This window comes from Pseudophryne corroboree, chromosome 9, assembly GCF_028390025.1.
Source record: "Pseudophryne corroboree isolate aPseCor3 chromosome 9, aPseCor3.hap2, whole genome shotgun sequence".
Lineage (NCBI taxonomy): Eukaryota > Metazoa > Chordata > Amphibia > Anura > Myobatrachidae > Pseudophryne > Pseudophryne corroboree.
Window position 1 is genome coordinate 109,058,411 of NC_086452.1, and position 15,904 is coordinate 109,074,314.

The 15,904-nt window shown below is 46.9% G+C and overlaps 1 protein-coding gene across 7 annotated transcripts in view; it reads left to right on the top strand.

The window, feature by feature from the left end:
* The window catches only part of RASAL2 (RAS protein activator like 2), a 544,136-nt gene that overhangs the window by 414,593 nt on the left and 113,639 nt on the right, over nt 1–15,904 (top strand). For 6 of the 7 annotated variants that reach the window (XM_063939723.1, XM_063939722.1, XM_063939721.1 and 3 more), the window contains one exon: nt 11,555–11,661. In XM_063939723.1, coding sequence (XP_063795793.1) covers nt 11,555–11,661 — 107 coding nt within the window. Of the gene's footprint in view, nt 1–10,838; nt 10,876–11,554; nt 11,662–15,904 lie in introns of those variants that run through there. The other variant, XM_063939724.1, reaches the window with a different exon arrangement.

Sequence of the window (15,904 nt, forward strand, 5' to 3'; positions counted from 1 at the left end):
TAAAAGGTTCGACGACATACCAAATGTGGGACAGCCGGCTTCTCAGCCTGTGCCTGCCCAAGCATCTCAAAAACCATCAGGGGCTCTGAAACGCCCGCTACCTCAGATGGTTGACACAGATGTCGACACGGATACTGACTCCAGTGTCGACGATGAGACTAATGTAATTTCCAGTAGGGCCACACGTTACATGATTGAGGCAATGAAAAATGTGTTGCACATTTCTGATGTTACCCCTGGTACCACAAAAAAGGGTATAATGTTTGGAGAGAAAAAACTACCAGTAGCTTTTCCTCCATCTGAAGAATTAAATGAAGTGTGTGAAGAAGCGTGGGCTTCCCCTGATAAAAAGCTGGTAATTTCTAAGAGGTTACTAATGGCGTACCCTTTCCCGCCAGAGGATAGGTCACGCTGGGAAATATCCCCTAGGGTGGATAAAGCGCTCACACGCTTGTCAAAGAAGGTGGCACTACCGTCTCCGGATACGGCCGCCCTGAAGGAATCTGCTGATCGAAAACAGGAGGCTATCCTGAAATCTATATATACACACACAGGTGTTCTACTGAGACCGGCTATAGCTTCAGCCTGGATGTGCAGTGCTGCTGCTGCGTGGTCAGATTCCCTGTCAGAAAATATAGATACCCTAGACAGGGACACTATTTTGCTAAACTTAGAGCATATTAAAGACGCACTTTTATACATGAGGGATGCACAGAGGGATATTTGCCGGCTGGCATCCAAAATTAGTGCAATGTCCATTTCTGCCAGGAGAGGGTTATGGACTCGGCAGTGGACAGGTGATGCAGATTCCAAACGACACATGGAAGTTCTGCCTTATAAAGGTGAGGAATTGTTCGGGGATGGTCTCTCGGACCTCGTTTCCACAGCAACAGCTGGGAAGTCTACATTTTTACCCCATGTTCCCTCACAGCCAAAGAAAGCACCGTATTATCAGGTACAGTCCTTTCGGCCTAATAGGGGCAAGCGGGTTAAAGGCGCGTCCTTTCTGCCCAGAGGTAGAGGGAAAAAGCTGCAGCATACAGCCAGTTCCCCGGAGCAAAAGTCCTCCCCCGCTTCCTCTAAGTCCACAGCATGACGCTGGGGCTCCACAGGCGGAGCCAGGTGCGGTGGGGGCCCGTCTCAAACATTTCAGCAATCAGTGGGCTCGCTCACGGGTGGATCCCTGGATCCTTCAATTGGTATCTCAGGGGTACAAACTGGAATTCGAGACGTCCCCCCCGCCGTTTCCTCAAATCTGCCTTGCCAACCACTCCCTCAGGCAGGGAGGCAGTGTTACAGGCAATTCAAATGCTGTATTCACAACAAGTGATAGTAAAGGTGCCCCTACTTCAACAAGGAAGGGGTTACTATTCCACAATGTTTGTGGTACCGAAACCAGACGGTTCGGTGAGACCCATTTTAAATTTGAAATCCTTGAACACATATATAAAAAAATTCAAGTTCAAGATGGAATCGCTCAGGGCGGTTATTGCAAGCCTGGACGAGGGAGATTACATGGTATCGCTGGACATCAAGGATGCCTACCTACATGTCCCCATTTACCATCCTCACCAGGAGTACCTCAGGTTTGTGGTACAAGATTGTCATTACCAATTCCAGACGTTGCCGTTCGGTCTCTCCACGGCTCCGAGGGTCTTTACCAAGGTAATGGCGGAAATGATGATACTCCTTCGAAGGAAGGGAGTTTTAATTATCCCGTACTTGGACGATCTCCTGATAAAGGCGAGGTCCAGAGAGCAGTTGTTGGTAGGGGTAGCACTATCTCGGGAAGTGCTACAACAGCACGGCTGGATTCTAAACATTCCAAAGTCACAGCTGGTCCCTACGACACGCCTGCAGTTCCTAGGGATGGTTCTGGACACAGAACAGAGAAAAGTGTTTCTCCCGGAGGAAAAGGCCAAGGAGCTGTCATCTCTAGTCGGAGGCCTCCTAAAACCAAAACAGGTGTCGGTGCATCATTGCACGCGGATCCTGGGAAAAATGGTAGCTTCCTACGAAGCGATTCCATTCGGCAGGTTTCATGCAAGAACTTTTCAGTGGGACCTGTTGAACAAGTGGTCCGGATCGCATCTTCAGATGCATCGTCTGATAACCCTGTCTCCAAGGACAAGGGTGTCTCTGCTGTGGTGGCTGCAGAGTGCTCATCTTCAGGAGGGCCGCAGATTCGGCATACAGGACTGGGTCCTGGTGACCACGGATGCCAGCCTTCGAGGCTGGGGAGCAGTTACACAGGGAAGAAACTTCCAAGGACTATGGTCAAGTCAGGAGACTTCCCTGCACATAAATATTCTGGAACTAAGGGCCATTTACAATGCCCTAAGTCAGGCAAAACCCCTGCTTCAAAATCAGCCGGTACTGATCCAGTCAGACAACATCACGGCAGTCGCCCATGTAAATCGACAGGGCAGCACGAGAAGCAGGACGGCGATGGCAGAAGCCACAAGGATTCTCCGATGGGCGGAAAATCACGTGTTAGCACTGTCAGCAGTGTTCATTCCGGGAGTGGACAACTGGGAAGCAGACTTCCTCAGCAGGCACGACCTCCACCCGGGAGAGTGGGGACTTCATCCAGAACTCTTTCAAATGATTGTAAACCAGTGGGAAAAACCACAGGTGGACATGATGGCGTCCCGCCTAAACAAAAAGCTAGAAAAATATTGCGCCAGGTCGGGGGACCCGCAGGCGATAGCTGTGGACGCTCTGTTAACACCGTGGGTGTACCGATCGGTTTGTGTTCCCTCCTCTTCCTCTCATACCAAAGGTACTGAGGATAATAAGGAGAAGAGGAGTAAGAACTATACTCATTGTTCCGGATTGGCCAAGAAGAGCGTGGTACCCGGAACTTCAAGAAATGATGTCAGCGGACCCATGGCCTCTTCCGCTCAGACAGGACCTGCTACAGCAGGGGCCCTGTCTGTTCCAAGACTTACCGTGGCTGCGTTTGACGGCATGGCGGTTGAACACCGGATCCTGAAGGAAAAGGGCATTCCGGAGGAAGTCATTCCTACGCTGATAAAAGCTAGGAAAGAAGTGACCACGAACCATTATCACCGCATATGGCGAAAATATGTTGCGTGGTGTGAGGCCAGGAAGGCTCCAACGGAAGAATTTCAGCTGGGCCGATTCCTGCACTTCCTACAGTCAGGGGTGACTATGGGCCTTAAATTGGGTTCCATTAAGGTCCAGATTTCGGCTCTATCGATTTTCTTCCAGAGAGAATTGGCTTCACTACCTGAAGTTCAGACTTTTGTTAAGGGAGTGCTGCATATTCAGCCCCCTTTTGTGCCTCCAGTGGCACCTTTGGATCTCAACGTGGTGTTGGATTTCCTAAAGTCACATTGGTTTGAGCCACTGAAAACCGTGGATTTGAAATATCTCACGTGGAAGGTGGTCATGTTGTTGGCCTTGGCTTCGGCCAGGCGTGTTTCAGAATTGGCGGCTTTGTCATGTAAAAGCCCTTATCTGATTTTCCATATGGATAGGGCAGAATTGAGGACTCGTCCCCAGTTTCTCCCCAAAGTGGTATCAGCTTTTCATCTGAACCAACCTATCGTGGTGCCTGCGGCTACAAATGACTTGGAGGCTTCCAAGTTGTTGGATGTAGTCAGGGCCCTGAAAATCTATGTTTCCAGGACGGCTGGAGTCAGGAAGACTGAACTCGCTCTTTATCCTGTATGCGCCCAACAAGTTGGGTGCACCTGCTTCTAAGCAGACTATTGCTCGCTGGATCTGTAGTACGATTCAGCTTGCACATTCTGCGGCTGGACTGCCGCATCCTAAATCAGTGAAAGCCCATTCCACGAGGAAAGTGGGCTCTTCTTGGGCGGCTGCCCGAGGGGTCTCGGCTCTTCAACTTTGCCGAGCTGCTACTTGGTCAGGGGCAAACACGTTTGCAAAATTCTACAAATTTGATACCCTGGCTGAGGAGGACCTTGAGTTCTCTCATTCGGTGCTGCAGAGTCATCCGCACTCTCCCGCCCGTTTGGGAGCTTTGGTATAATCCCTATGGTCCTTACGGAGTCCCCAGCATCCACTTAGGACGTTAGAGAAAATAAGAATTTACTCACCGGTAATTCTATTTCTCATAGTCCGTAGTGGATGCTGGGCGCCCGTCCCAAGTGCGGATTGTCTGCAATACTTGTATATAGTTATTGCTTAACTAAAGGGTTTTTGTTGAGCTATCTGTTGAGAGGCTCAGTTGTTATCATGCTGTTAACTGGGTATTGTATCACGAGTTATACGGTGTGATTGGTGTGGCTGGTATGAGTCTTACCCGGGATTCAAAATCCTTCCTAATTGTGTCAGCTCTTCGGGCACAGTATCCTAACTGAGGTCTGGAGGAGGGTCTTAGTGGGAGGAGCCAGTGCACACCAGTAGTCTAAAAGCTTTCTTATAGTTGTGCCCAGTCTCCTGCGGAGCCGCTAATCCCCATGGTCCTTACGGAGTCCCCAGCATCCACTACGGACTATGAGAAATAGAATTACCGGTGAGTTAATTCTTTTTTTTTTTTTGCAGCAGAACTACAGGTACCAGCGGGCCTGTTTCCCCCCCCGCATGCTGGTACTTGTGGTTCTCCAAGTACCAGCTTGCTGAGGAGGCTTGCTGGGCTTGTAGTTCTTCTGCAAAAAACAATATTCTTTTATTTTACACAAGGCTATCAGCCCCCCCCCCCATCCGCAGCCCATGGATGGGGGGGACAGCCTCGGGCTTCACCCCTGGCCCTTGGGTGGCTGGAGGGGGGACCCCTTGATTTAAGGGGTCCCCACTCCTCCAGGGTACCCCGGCCAGGGGTGACTAGTTGGGGATTTAATGCCACGGTCGAAGGGACCGATATAAAAGTGTCCCCCGGCTGTGGCATTATCTCTCCAGCTAGTGGAGCCCGATGCTGGTGTTAAAAATACGGGGGACCTCTACGTCTTTTGTCCCCCGTATTTTTTGCACCAGGACCGGACGCAGAGCCCGGTGCTGGTTCTAAAAATACGGGGGATCCCCTGTCAATTTTTTCCCCGTAGTTTTACAACCAGGACCGGCTCAAAGAGCCCAAGGCTGGTTATGCTTTGGAGGGGGGACCCCACGCATTTTTTTTTCACCCATTCCCACCGAAAACCATGCTAGTCAGTTAAAAAAAAAAATAATAATCTTTTAAAAAATATATAAATAATACTTGTGTCTCCTAATAGACAATCCAAGTACATAATCCCTTCTAATATAAATAGATATGCTATTAGCAATAAAAAAAACACAAAAAAAAAAACATGTTTTTACATTTTTTTATTAGATTCCGCCAGCAAAGTGAGGAGGAATGAAATTGATGAAATTACTGTCGAAAAGCACTGTTGTCGAATCGACATTCTTCAATTGAATATACTTTTGTCGAAAAGCCGCATTTTTACCACTGCAGACATGTCGAATTTTAAAAATGTCGAATTGCATTGTCGAATCCAATTCGACATGTTTTTTTTGTCAAAAATGCCCCGTTTTTCGACTTTCGCGGCAATTCGACCGCAATTGCATATACCCCATAATGCGACTCTTACTTGGCGGTAACGGAAAATGGCTATTCCATACACAATAAATATGGCTGTAGCGTCTCAGTTTCGTCTACAAGTCTGTACGGCCATAGTGTTGGTTATTGAGAAGGCCGATTATTGGAGGATCTGAGGCAGGCGCTGTGTCTTTGTACGCAGTTACTTAGATATGCGCAGTCTCCAGTAGGCGCCTCAGTACAAATCCCAGTGTCTGTGGCATTTACATATTTTTGCACATCTGCTGCTTACATATTCGCAGCAGTGTTACCTCACAACTCTGAATTAGGCACTTAGGGTGGGTACACACCAAGATGATGGGCAATCAGAACATGTCTGATTGCCTGTACACACCAAGAAGATTTAATGAATGACAGAGCGATCACTGTTCTGTCCTTCGTTAATATAATTCGGGTCACATGCGATATCTTCTGGTTGGCCATGCAGCATAGGCATCTGGAAGATGTTGCATGCGACCCACAGGAATGCCAATCACGACTACACACTGCACGATGTAGACCAGTGGTTCCCAAACTTGGTCCAACAGTTCACATTTTCCAGGTCTCCTCACAGAATCACAAGTGAAATAATTTGCTCCACCTGTGGATCTTTTAAAATGTGTCAGTGAGTAATGAACACCTGTGTACCTGCTAGGTGATATGGAAAACATGAACTGTTGGGGACAGAATTTGGTAACCACTGATGTAGACGATTTGTCGGGCCGATACAGCAAAGTGTATACCCACCCTTTTAGTGTCGGACTGGAGCATGAAGGGTCCACCGGGGTTATGCAGTGGTAGGGGCCCATGATTAGAGGCAGGGCCGAAACTAGGATTTTTGTCACCCGGGGCAAGGTAGTCATTTGACACCCCCCCCCCCCCCCCCCCCCCCCGCAAAAAAAAAAAAAAAATATTTTACAATAAATAAAAAATAAAAAAATAATAAAAAAAAAATGAATAAAAATAATATATATATATATATATATATATATATATATATATATCTCTTTCAGAACTTTTTTACCTGAAAAACTGCCTTTTCTAACTATAAATTTCATATCCAGGAAAAAGTGTCCCCATTTTACACCGTACGACAGGCAAGTGTCCCCATTCCCCATTTTACACATTGCGGCAGACAGGTGTCCCCATTTTACACATTGCGGCAGGAAAAAGTGTCCCCATTTTACACATTGCGGCAGGAAAAAGTGTCCCCATTTTACACATTGCGGCAGGCACAGGTCCCCATTTTACACAGTACGCTGGCAAGTGTCCCCATTTTACACATAGCGGCAGGCACAGGTCCCCATTTTACACAGTACGCTGGCAAGTGTCCCCATTTTACACATTGCGGCAGGCACAGGTCCCCATTTTACACAGTACGCTGGCAAGTGTCCCCATTTTACACATAGCGGCAGGCACAGGTCCCCATTTTACACAGTACGCTGGCAAGTGTCCCCATTTTACACATAGCGGCAGGCACAGGTCCCCATTTTACACAGTACGCTGGCAAGTGTCCCCATTTTACACATTGCGGCAGGCACAGGTCCCCATTTTACACATTGCGGCAGGCACAGGTCCCCATTTTACACAGTACGCTGGCAAGTGTCCCCATTTTACACATAGCGGCAGGCACAGGTCCCCATTTTACACAGTACGCTGGCAAGTGTCCCCATTTTACACATTGCGGCAGGCACAGGTCCCCATTTTACACATTGCGGCAGGCACAGGTCCCCATTTTACACATTGCAGCAGGCACAGGTCCCCATTTTACACAGTACGCTGGCAAGTGTCCCCATTTTACACATAGCGGCAGGCACAGGTCCCCATTTTACACAGTACGCTGGCAAGTGTCCCCATTTTACACACAGCGGCAGGCACAGGTCCCCATTTTACACAGTACGCTGGCAAGTGTCCCCATTTTACACATTGCGGCAGGCACAGGTCCCCATTTTACACATTGCGGCAGGCACAGGTCCCCATTTTACACAGTACGCTGGCACAGGTCCCCATTTTACACAGTACGCTGGCACAGGTCCCCATTTTACACAGTACGCTGGCACAGGTCCCCATTTTACACAGTACGCTGGCAAGTGTCCCCATTTTACACTTAGCGGCAGGCACAGGTCCCCATTTTACACAGTACGCTGGCAAGTGTCCCCATTTTACACATTGCGGCAGGCACAGGTCCCCATTTTACACATTGCGGCAGGAACAGGTCCCCATTTTACACAGTACGCTGGCAAGTGTCCCCATTTTACACATTGCGGCAGGCACAGGTCCCCATTTTACACAGTACGCTGGCAAGTGTCCCCATTTTACACATTGCGGCAGGCACAGGTCCCCATTTTACACAGTACGCTGGCAAGTGTCCCCATTTTACACATAGCGGCAGGCACAGGTCCCCATTTTACACAGTACGCTGGCAAGTGTCCCCATTTTACACATAGCGGCAGGCACAGGTCCCCATTTTACACATAGCGGCAGGCACAGGTCCCCATTTTACACATAGCGGCAGGCACAGGTCCCCATTTTACACATTGCGGCAGGTGGTGGAGGGAGAGAGAGAGAGAGGAAGGGAGAGGGGCTGACTTACATTTGAAGCGGTTCTCGCCGCTCTTCAGCCGCCTCTCCCTCCTCGTCTGCGCGGCTCCGGGCTCCCCCTTCTCCCTCCTCCGGCGGGGTTTCGTGGAATGACGCGTTTGCGCCGTGACGTCACAACGCAATCGCGTCATTCCGCGAAACCCCGCCCCCCGAGCTGGGCACTCGGGAGAAGGGGGTTTAAAAGTAAGTGCCGCGGCGGGTGTTAGGGAGTCTCGGCGCCCCCTCCAATCTGGCGCCCAGGTCGCCTGCCCCCCTAGCCCCCCCCTAGTTTCGGCCCTGTTAGAGGTGTGGCCAGCCTCCAAAGGGGGTGTGACCAGGCACCACAGAGGTTTGGCTAACCATTATAGAGTACCTGGTCTGGACTCCTTGATAATTTATATAGTAATTAATGCTAGTGCATGCATGATAATGTGTCAGATTAATAACAGCAATGTACTGTAGAGAATACATCATAATCCTGTGTAGCATAAGGTAACATATGTATAATATGTAATTCAAGTGCACGGTCTAGAACCTGATCCCTAGAGGAGGAGGGCCCCCCAGGTAGTGGGGCCTACCGGTGGTTTCCCCCTGTACCCCTGTGGGCCAGTACGATCCTGCCCTTAGTCAAGAATTGGTAACTTTAAATCATACATTTTATTTGTAGATACTGAAGGATTCCTTGGTTTACCTTTCATTAGGTTTAGAAGCCTTAGAAATATTCTAAGCGTGCCTGTTGCTTAGATAGGAGGCGGCAGCCATTTTGTGAGCTTAACTAATAGTTCAGCTTATATATTCACTGGGGGTCACTGAGGTGTGGGGCTCCATAGACTAGTGAACTCTCAGGTTGACTTGTAATTCTCCCCATACTTGTGACCGGTACACTTTAACAAGCCGTTACAACAGTCTTTTTTACTTTGTGTTATTCTTCTGGTCTGTGAAACTGATACTGTTGGTTAAACTGTCTGTCAGTGACCGGGCCTGTACTACATCAAAGTAAGGTATAAATCCCCCATATATACTCACTTAGTAACTGCCAGATCTCTGCAGTGTGCATTTTGTGGCTCATACTCTGTGTGCAAGGGTTAAACACCACTAATGCCCCTTCTAATGCTGCAGCAGCGGAACTGTACTTTTTAATGCAGCATTTTTATTTTTTTTACTAGAGCTCATTTTCATGTTTATCCGTTGCCAGTTATTCTGTCCCTGGACTGAGTGCAGATGACAAGCCATGAAATAGAAGCCATTGAAGAGAGAGGAGGGCTGCATTGATTTTGCAGCAGGTGATAATGCAATAGTAGTGTGCAGCGTGCCGGGGGTGGCCGGGGAAAGATACCTAATTTTGGAAGAGCAGAAATGGTATAGATTTCCAGCCTGGCTCCACAGAAATGGAGCCTCTCTTCAACAAAGCAACAACTTTCCCCATTTTTTTCCTTGATCGGACGGAATCAGGAATGTGTTACTTCAGCAGGCAAGCGTCTTGGAGGTAGAATGAGAATGCAGCAATGACGCAAGATGATTGTTGTGAAGTGAAAGGGGAAAAAATGACCTGTTATAGGATTGAAGGAGAGCCCAGGTGCCAAGCTTTCGATGCAGGAATGTGTGCTCCACGTTCTTGCTAACAAGCAGTCCTTTCTCTGCCTGCTGCATAAGATGTCATTGTGCAGAGGAGGGAATTATTGTGAAATATTAAAGAGGGGGGTGTGCAGGACTGTTGTGGTTTTATCCAGGACACCGCTCGTACTTAGATAAGTCTTTATTTTCCTCTCTCCCTTTCTTCTTGTCCTGAAACTAGTTACTAGTTGAATCTATTTTAATGGTTGGAATTGTGTAAACGTTTCGTCACCTTAGGTATCAAGTTTAAATTAAAAACCAAAAAAGGACGAAAAGAAGATTATGTAGTCTGAGACTATTTTTCTTATGTCTTTTAAATAAGTTTGAAAATCCCAACAGTAGTTTTCTCATTGGGAATTGTTTTGTAGCTTTTCTTGTTTTTTGTTTTATTTTACTTTGATGCTGATTTGGAATTTTGCGTAATGTTTATATTTGTTGTAGTGCTTCTACTGTTATTATCCACTCTGGTTTTCCAAACGATATCTCCACAAAAGGTATTTTTATTTTCTGTGTGCGTTCACTGTTGATTGCTTGTTGAGTAGTGAAGTATCACCCTAGTGTCTTGTGTGTTATTTACATCTTTTAGAATGTGCCAGTGCCTTGATAACCAATAATTTGCCCTTTCGGCGAGAACAGTTCTGCACTGGCACAGACTGGCAGCACTTTTCAGTAAGTGCTTATTGTTTGCACAGATCGGAGAGCACCGATGACACTTTCTCCTACTAAACGTCAGAGTGCTTCAGCATCTGTAAATAGCTTCATATCTAATGAGGATGTGCAGTTGAAGCAATTGATTGAATAGCTGCAGTCGTCTGTGTGTATCTCCTTGCTCTCTGCACACTGGCAAAGGAGGGGGGGAGCAGAAGGATCAGATCCAGCGTCTTTCTGAATTGGAAGTAGCACGGATCCCTTGGGCCAAAAGGCCAGAATTGTTCGTCTTAGCTGCGGCAGTTTCCCGAGGACAGAGGAATATGCCAGGCTGCACAGGCTCTGCGATTAGTCCCGTCGTTTCCAGGGGCTAGTGGAAAGCTGCATAACATGTAATTCTGCATCCATGTGTGGGGTTCTTTGTTGCGTCTCAGAAGTTGGATTCAGCCCAGCCTTTGAAGTGGAAATGGGCAGCACTTGCGATAAAGGTACACACAAGGAATGTGGGGGGGTTTAAAGTTGCGTTGTGTTTTTCGAAGCACATTCTCAGATTGAGTGTCTGTCCAGGTACCCTTTAAATCTCCAGATTGTTTATTAAAGGAAACCGTATAAATATACAGTACCCTTATTGCTGCAAAGCTCACCTGACCTTTAGTATTCGTTTATATTTGCTTCATAGCTCATTTGATACTATCACTAAAAAGTACTTAATTTTGTGCTGTTATTTATACTGTACTTTGTAATTATGTTAATCTAAAATAGGGCTGATTATATGAAAATTAAATGTGTTCTCTCTTGCACTGCACTTTTATCATTGTAAAGGTTGTGTGAAAATGGCAAGTTCTGTTGAACTGTGTTTCTTGTAATGACTGCGTCTCCTCAGTGGAATTCACCTGTTCAACGTGTTCTGCTGTGTTCTAATCCGCTCCCACAGATCTATCTCCAGAATGTGTTTGTCTCAGTGTCTATAAAGTTCTGCCTGTAATTGTGTCTGCTCTGAGGAATCCATCTGTGAAATCTAAAGGCCAATTATCTTTGCAAACAGGATTCTTAAACAAAACGATGATTGTTATTTTTGTTGAGAAAGCAGTCGTTCTTGTCCTGGTTACAGAATGGATCCTTATTGCTGATCTCACGTCCTATCTTTCTTTTCTGTCCCTTCTGCAGAGGTGCCAGCCGAGAGGTCACCACGAAGGAGAAGTATTTCGGGGACCAGTACATCTGACAAGGCCAATTCCATGGATCCTGCAAACAGCTCCCCATTTAAAGTCTCTGTAAGTTCAATCTGATGGTTTGTGTAGAATTCATGTCTCCTTACCCCAACTGTACAGGACAGCAGGCAGACGGCACAGGTGGCGCCTACAGTATATATGTATTTAACAGTTCTGCAGAATCCCAAACTTTTTTAATGGCAATGTAGTGTTTTGCAGTTCTTCCGGCTTGGTTCAGTACAGTATGTGTTGTGCGATCAGATGATATAAATGTGATAACTTTGTGCAGGCAGTTGAAGGGTTAAACAGGCTTGCATAATTAGCACAGTTCAGCAGTTGTATTGAGGGAGTAGGATGTCAGGGCTCTGTGCGAGTAATAACCATCAGTGCCCAATCTGATTAAGAATCACTACAGCATTATGATGGCACATTAGGTGCAGCTTGATGCTCCTGGTAGTGTTAATACTGATGCAGCAAGGACCTGCTTTTGTCTAGCAGTGAATGGAATTGGATGTGAGGGAATGCCGTCTGCCGCTAGATCTTCTGGTCTGGGTAAGTGTAACAAAAGCCAACACAGTCAGCAAAAGTGAAGGTCAGGAAAAACCTGCTGAGATGCTCCAGCCGCTGCTGATCCTAGCTCTCACCCTGTGAGTGCTGAGCTGTACTATACTGGAAGTTCACAATATGGCTGTGTACTTGTAAACCGACTGCATCGTGCGATTTACTAATACATCTGACTGCAGGACCTATGTATGCTTGCATTTTACATATAAGCACTACTGTTTGCTTGTTTGCACAAAGATTGCTGTACCACCTCTCCTGGCAGAGTGTTCTAGGGCCTAGTTGCGTAGTAGTAACACACAAGGTACTGTAGAATGCTGGATCCTGACTCGCACATTCATCTTAATTAGCCACTGCCCAGCCGCAAGTGATGTGTATTATGGCTTTATTAAAATTGGTACATTTTAGTATGATGTCTTTTGAACTAAATAGAGTAGTACGGATGGTGTAATGGTAGGCAACACTGAGGTCATGGGTTCGATTCCCACCATGTCCCGAAATGTGAGGAGTTTGTATTTTCTCCCCATGTTTGCATGGGTTTCCTCCAGCTACTCCAGTATCCTCCCATACTCCTAAAATGACTAGTAGGTTAATTGGCTCCCAACAAAAAATAAATAACCGTAATGTGTTAGTGTGTGTATGTACATGGGCAGATTAGATGGGCCAAAAGGGTCTTATCTGCCGTCAAATGCTATGTTTCCTACACACACGCACAGTACAGGAGGCAGCTGCTTAGTGGCTGCACCTTAGTGATGTCACTAGTTCCTTATGAATTGATAGGCTGCATCGCAAGGCCGGTGCATCCCACAAAAAGGCTGCTACTAGGTCATGTACAAAAAGCAAGAGACAATCCACAGCACAAATGCGAACTTGGCCCCAATTTGCACTTTAGTTTGTGCAAGTGCACTTAGATTCTGGGCACATACAGTAGGTTTGCAGATTATCAATTACTTTTGATTGTAAACTCACCCTCCAGTCTTGTACACAGCTCTGGCATTTTTTTCACATTTAACCTGGCAGTGTGATATTGGGACCAGTACAGGTGCCAGAATGGGGCATTTTCTGCAATCATCCAAATTCATGAGGTGTGCTTTTATATGGGAGGCAATCAGTTTACCAGCTGTCGGGATCCCGGCGGTCAGGATACCGACGCCGGAATGCCGCAAGCCGGAATACTGGCTCACAGGGGCTATTCCCACTCCTAGGTGTCCACGAGTGGGAATAGATCTGTTCTAGTGGGAATAGATCCTGTGGTGAGCCACCGCGCCTGCAGCATGGCGAACGCAGTGAACTCGCAGGGGGTCTCGTAGTGCTCGACCCGCTGCCGGCATTCTGGCGGGCGGGATGCTGCTGTCGGGATACTGACAGCCGGCATCCCGTCCACCGGGAATACATATGTATTCCATTTATACAGTATGTAATACGAAATCTTAAATACAAATGAAAGGGATCCAACTTCTCTACAGTGTTTCTTGTCAAAAGCTAAAGACCTTTACATACACAGGGCTGGTGTAGGGCGCATTTGTATTATCCTCAAAATTCGTTCGCAGTGTTTCTCTGCACTGCTCTAAAGGGAAGATTAGATCCTGCTTGGGGATATGACTTGCTAAATCTTTGGCAATTGGGCTTGGCATATGCTTACATTACAGATTTAATTGCTTCCCAGGGACCCTACAGCCAGTTTGAATGACAAGTTGTTGCTGTAAAATGAAAGCTGGCTGGCTGTTGTCACATCCCTCTGCCTGACCAGCGCGCATAGCTAATCATCTGACATCAGCAGAGGGTAGCAGCTCAATTTCATGGATTTAAGGCAATTTCTTATGGCATTTGGCCAGAATGCATTAGGGGATATACCAGTCAGAGTGCTACATAATGCACCCGCAAAATGCTAAATACTGAAAGTATTTGTATTCAGCAGAAATGTAGCCTGGGTCTAATGGTTCTATACTTTGATCCAATGAAAGATTCTTTACCGAAGCACTATCTGCAGTATGTGTACATTTTAATGGGCAATGCCTCCTTGTTTCCATGTACTGTTTCTTTATTATTTGTTGCCAGGCATTTGCCAGTGAACTACAGTAGCTGTTGGATCTTATATCATTTGATAACTACTATGAATTCAGAATTATTTAATGTGAGTTCCTCAGTTATGTTCATATGCTCGTGTGCAGTGTTCATGTCATGTTGGGGACATTTTTGGTACAGTACTTTATTCAACTGACAAATGTATTGGAGCTGAATGTAGCATAGCCAGTCCACAAACTGGCTTCCTTCACCTTTTGTTGGTGTCTGATGCAAATTAGAGGGACGCTAACTGCAAATTTAGGGGTCTATTCATGAAGCAGTGAAAAGTGTGGAGAAGTGAGCCAGTGGAGAAGTTGCCCATGGCAACCAATCAGCTTCTACGTATAATTTTATAGAATGCACTTTATAAATGTTACCTGAATACTGATTGGTCACCATGGACATCTTCTCCACTGGCTCAGTTCTCCATACTTTTCACTGCTTCATGAATAGACCCCTTAGGGGGTTATTCAGGTCCGCAATAACCCCTTTCCTGGCGCCAGTGTGCATGCACAGGTCCCGTCCTGCGCGTGCACGGCCAGACACTGCGATCTGATCACATTGGCTGTGAACGCTTCTGCATGATTGACAGGCAGAGGCGTTGGCAGGGTGGGCTGGGGGTGGCGACCTTGCGTTTCGGGAGCGGCGCAGGGAAAATGGGTTAGGTCGGCTGCGTTTGTGGGGTAGCTGCGGGGCATCACACGCAGCTACTCCGATGAAAATAAAATGGCAGCAGCCAAACTGCAGCTACAGGGGGTCGTCCACAGTTGCTGTGACCGCAGTTAAATTGCGGTCGCAGCCACTGGATATGCCATTCTGCCAGTGCATGTATATTGATGTGCGCCTGGTGGATCATTGTATGAAAACCAGTAAATTTGCCGTGTGAATTTTGTAGATGGCCTCTATTCGGGTACAATACAAAGAGCAGATTCTGCTTCCTCCCAAACTCCTCTGCTCCTGAATAAATTCCTTATAACATACTCCTCTCTACAGTATTGATAGGGAGTTGTATTCATAGGTAGGGGAACATGGCGAAGGTAGTTAGAGAGATGGTCTTCCTATAGGCTTTTTGTATCTGCCGCTGTCCATAGGATACACAGAGCTTTTCTGTACAGCCCCATTACATGAATCATGTGTAATGCTTTATCCGGACCGCCAGGATGCCAAACGCATCCCATTAAAAATAGTGGGGCAGACGTATTAACCTGGAGAAGGCATAAGGAAGAGATAAACCAGTGATAAGTGAAAGGTGATACACGCACCAGCCAATCAGCTACAGTATGTAAATGAACAGTTAGTAGCTGATTGTCTGGTGTGTTTATCACCTTGCACTTATCACTGGTTTATCACTTCCTTATGCCTTCTCCAGGCTAATACATCTGCCCCAGTGTACTTCCTCTAGCATCCATAAGGGATACTGGGGTCACTTAGTACGATGGAGTTTAGAAGAATGTGCCCTCAGGAGAGGATGCATACTCTGAAGCTCCAGAGAGTTTTCTTTATTTTAAAACCTTGTTATTTTCAATATGCTGCTTGGGCAACAGCATACCTGTACCGTGGGAGTTAGGGGGGACGGGGATGGTCACCGGCCTCTGTAAGGCGTCAGAGCCACTCTCCCGCTGCAGGACCACTGTCCTGAGAGGTTGAGTTACCATGGGCACGGCGCCTTAACGAGCACAAT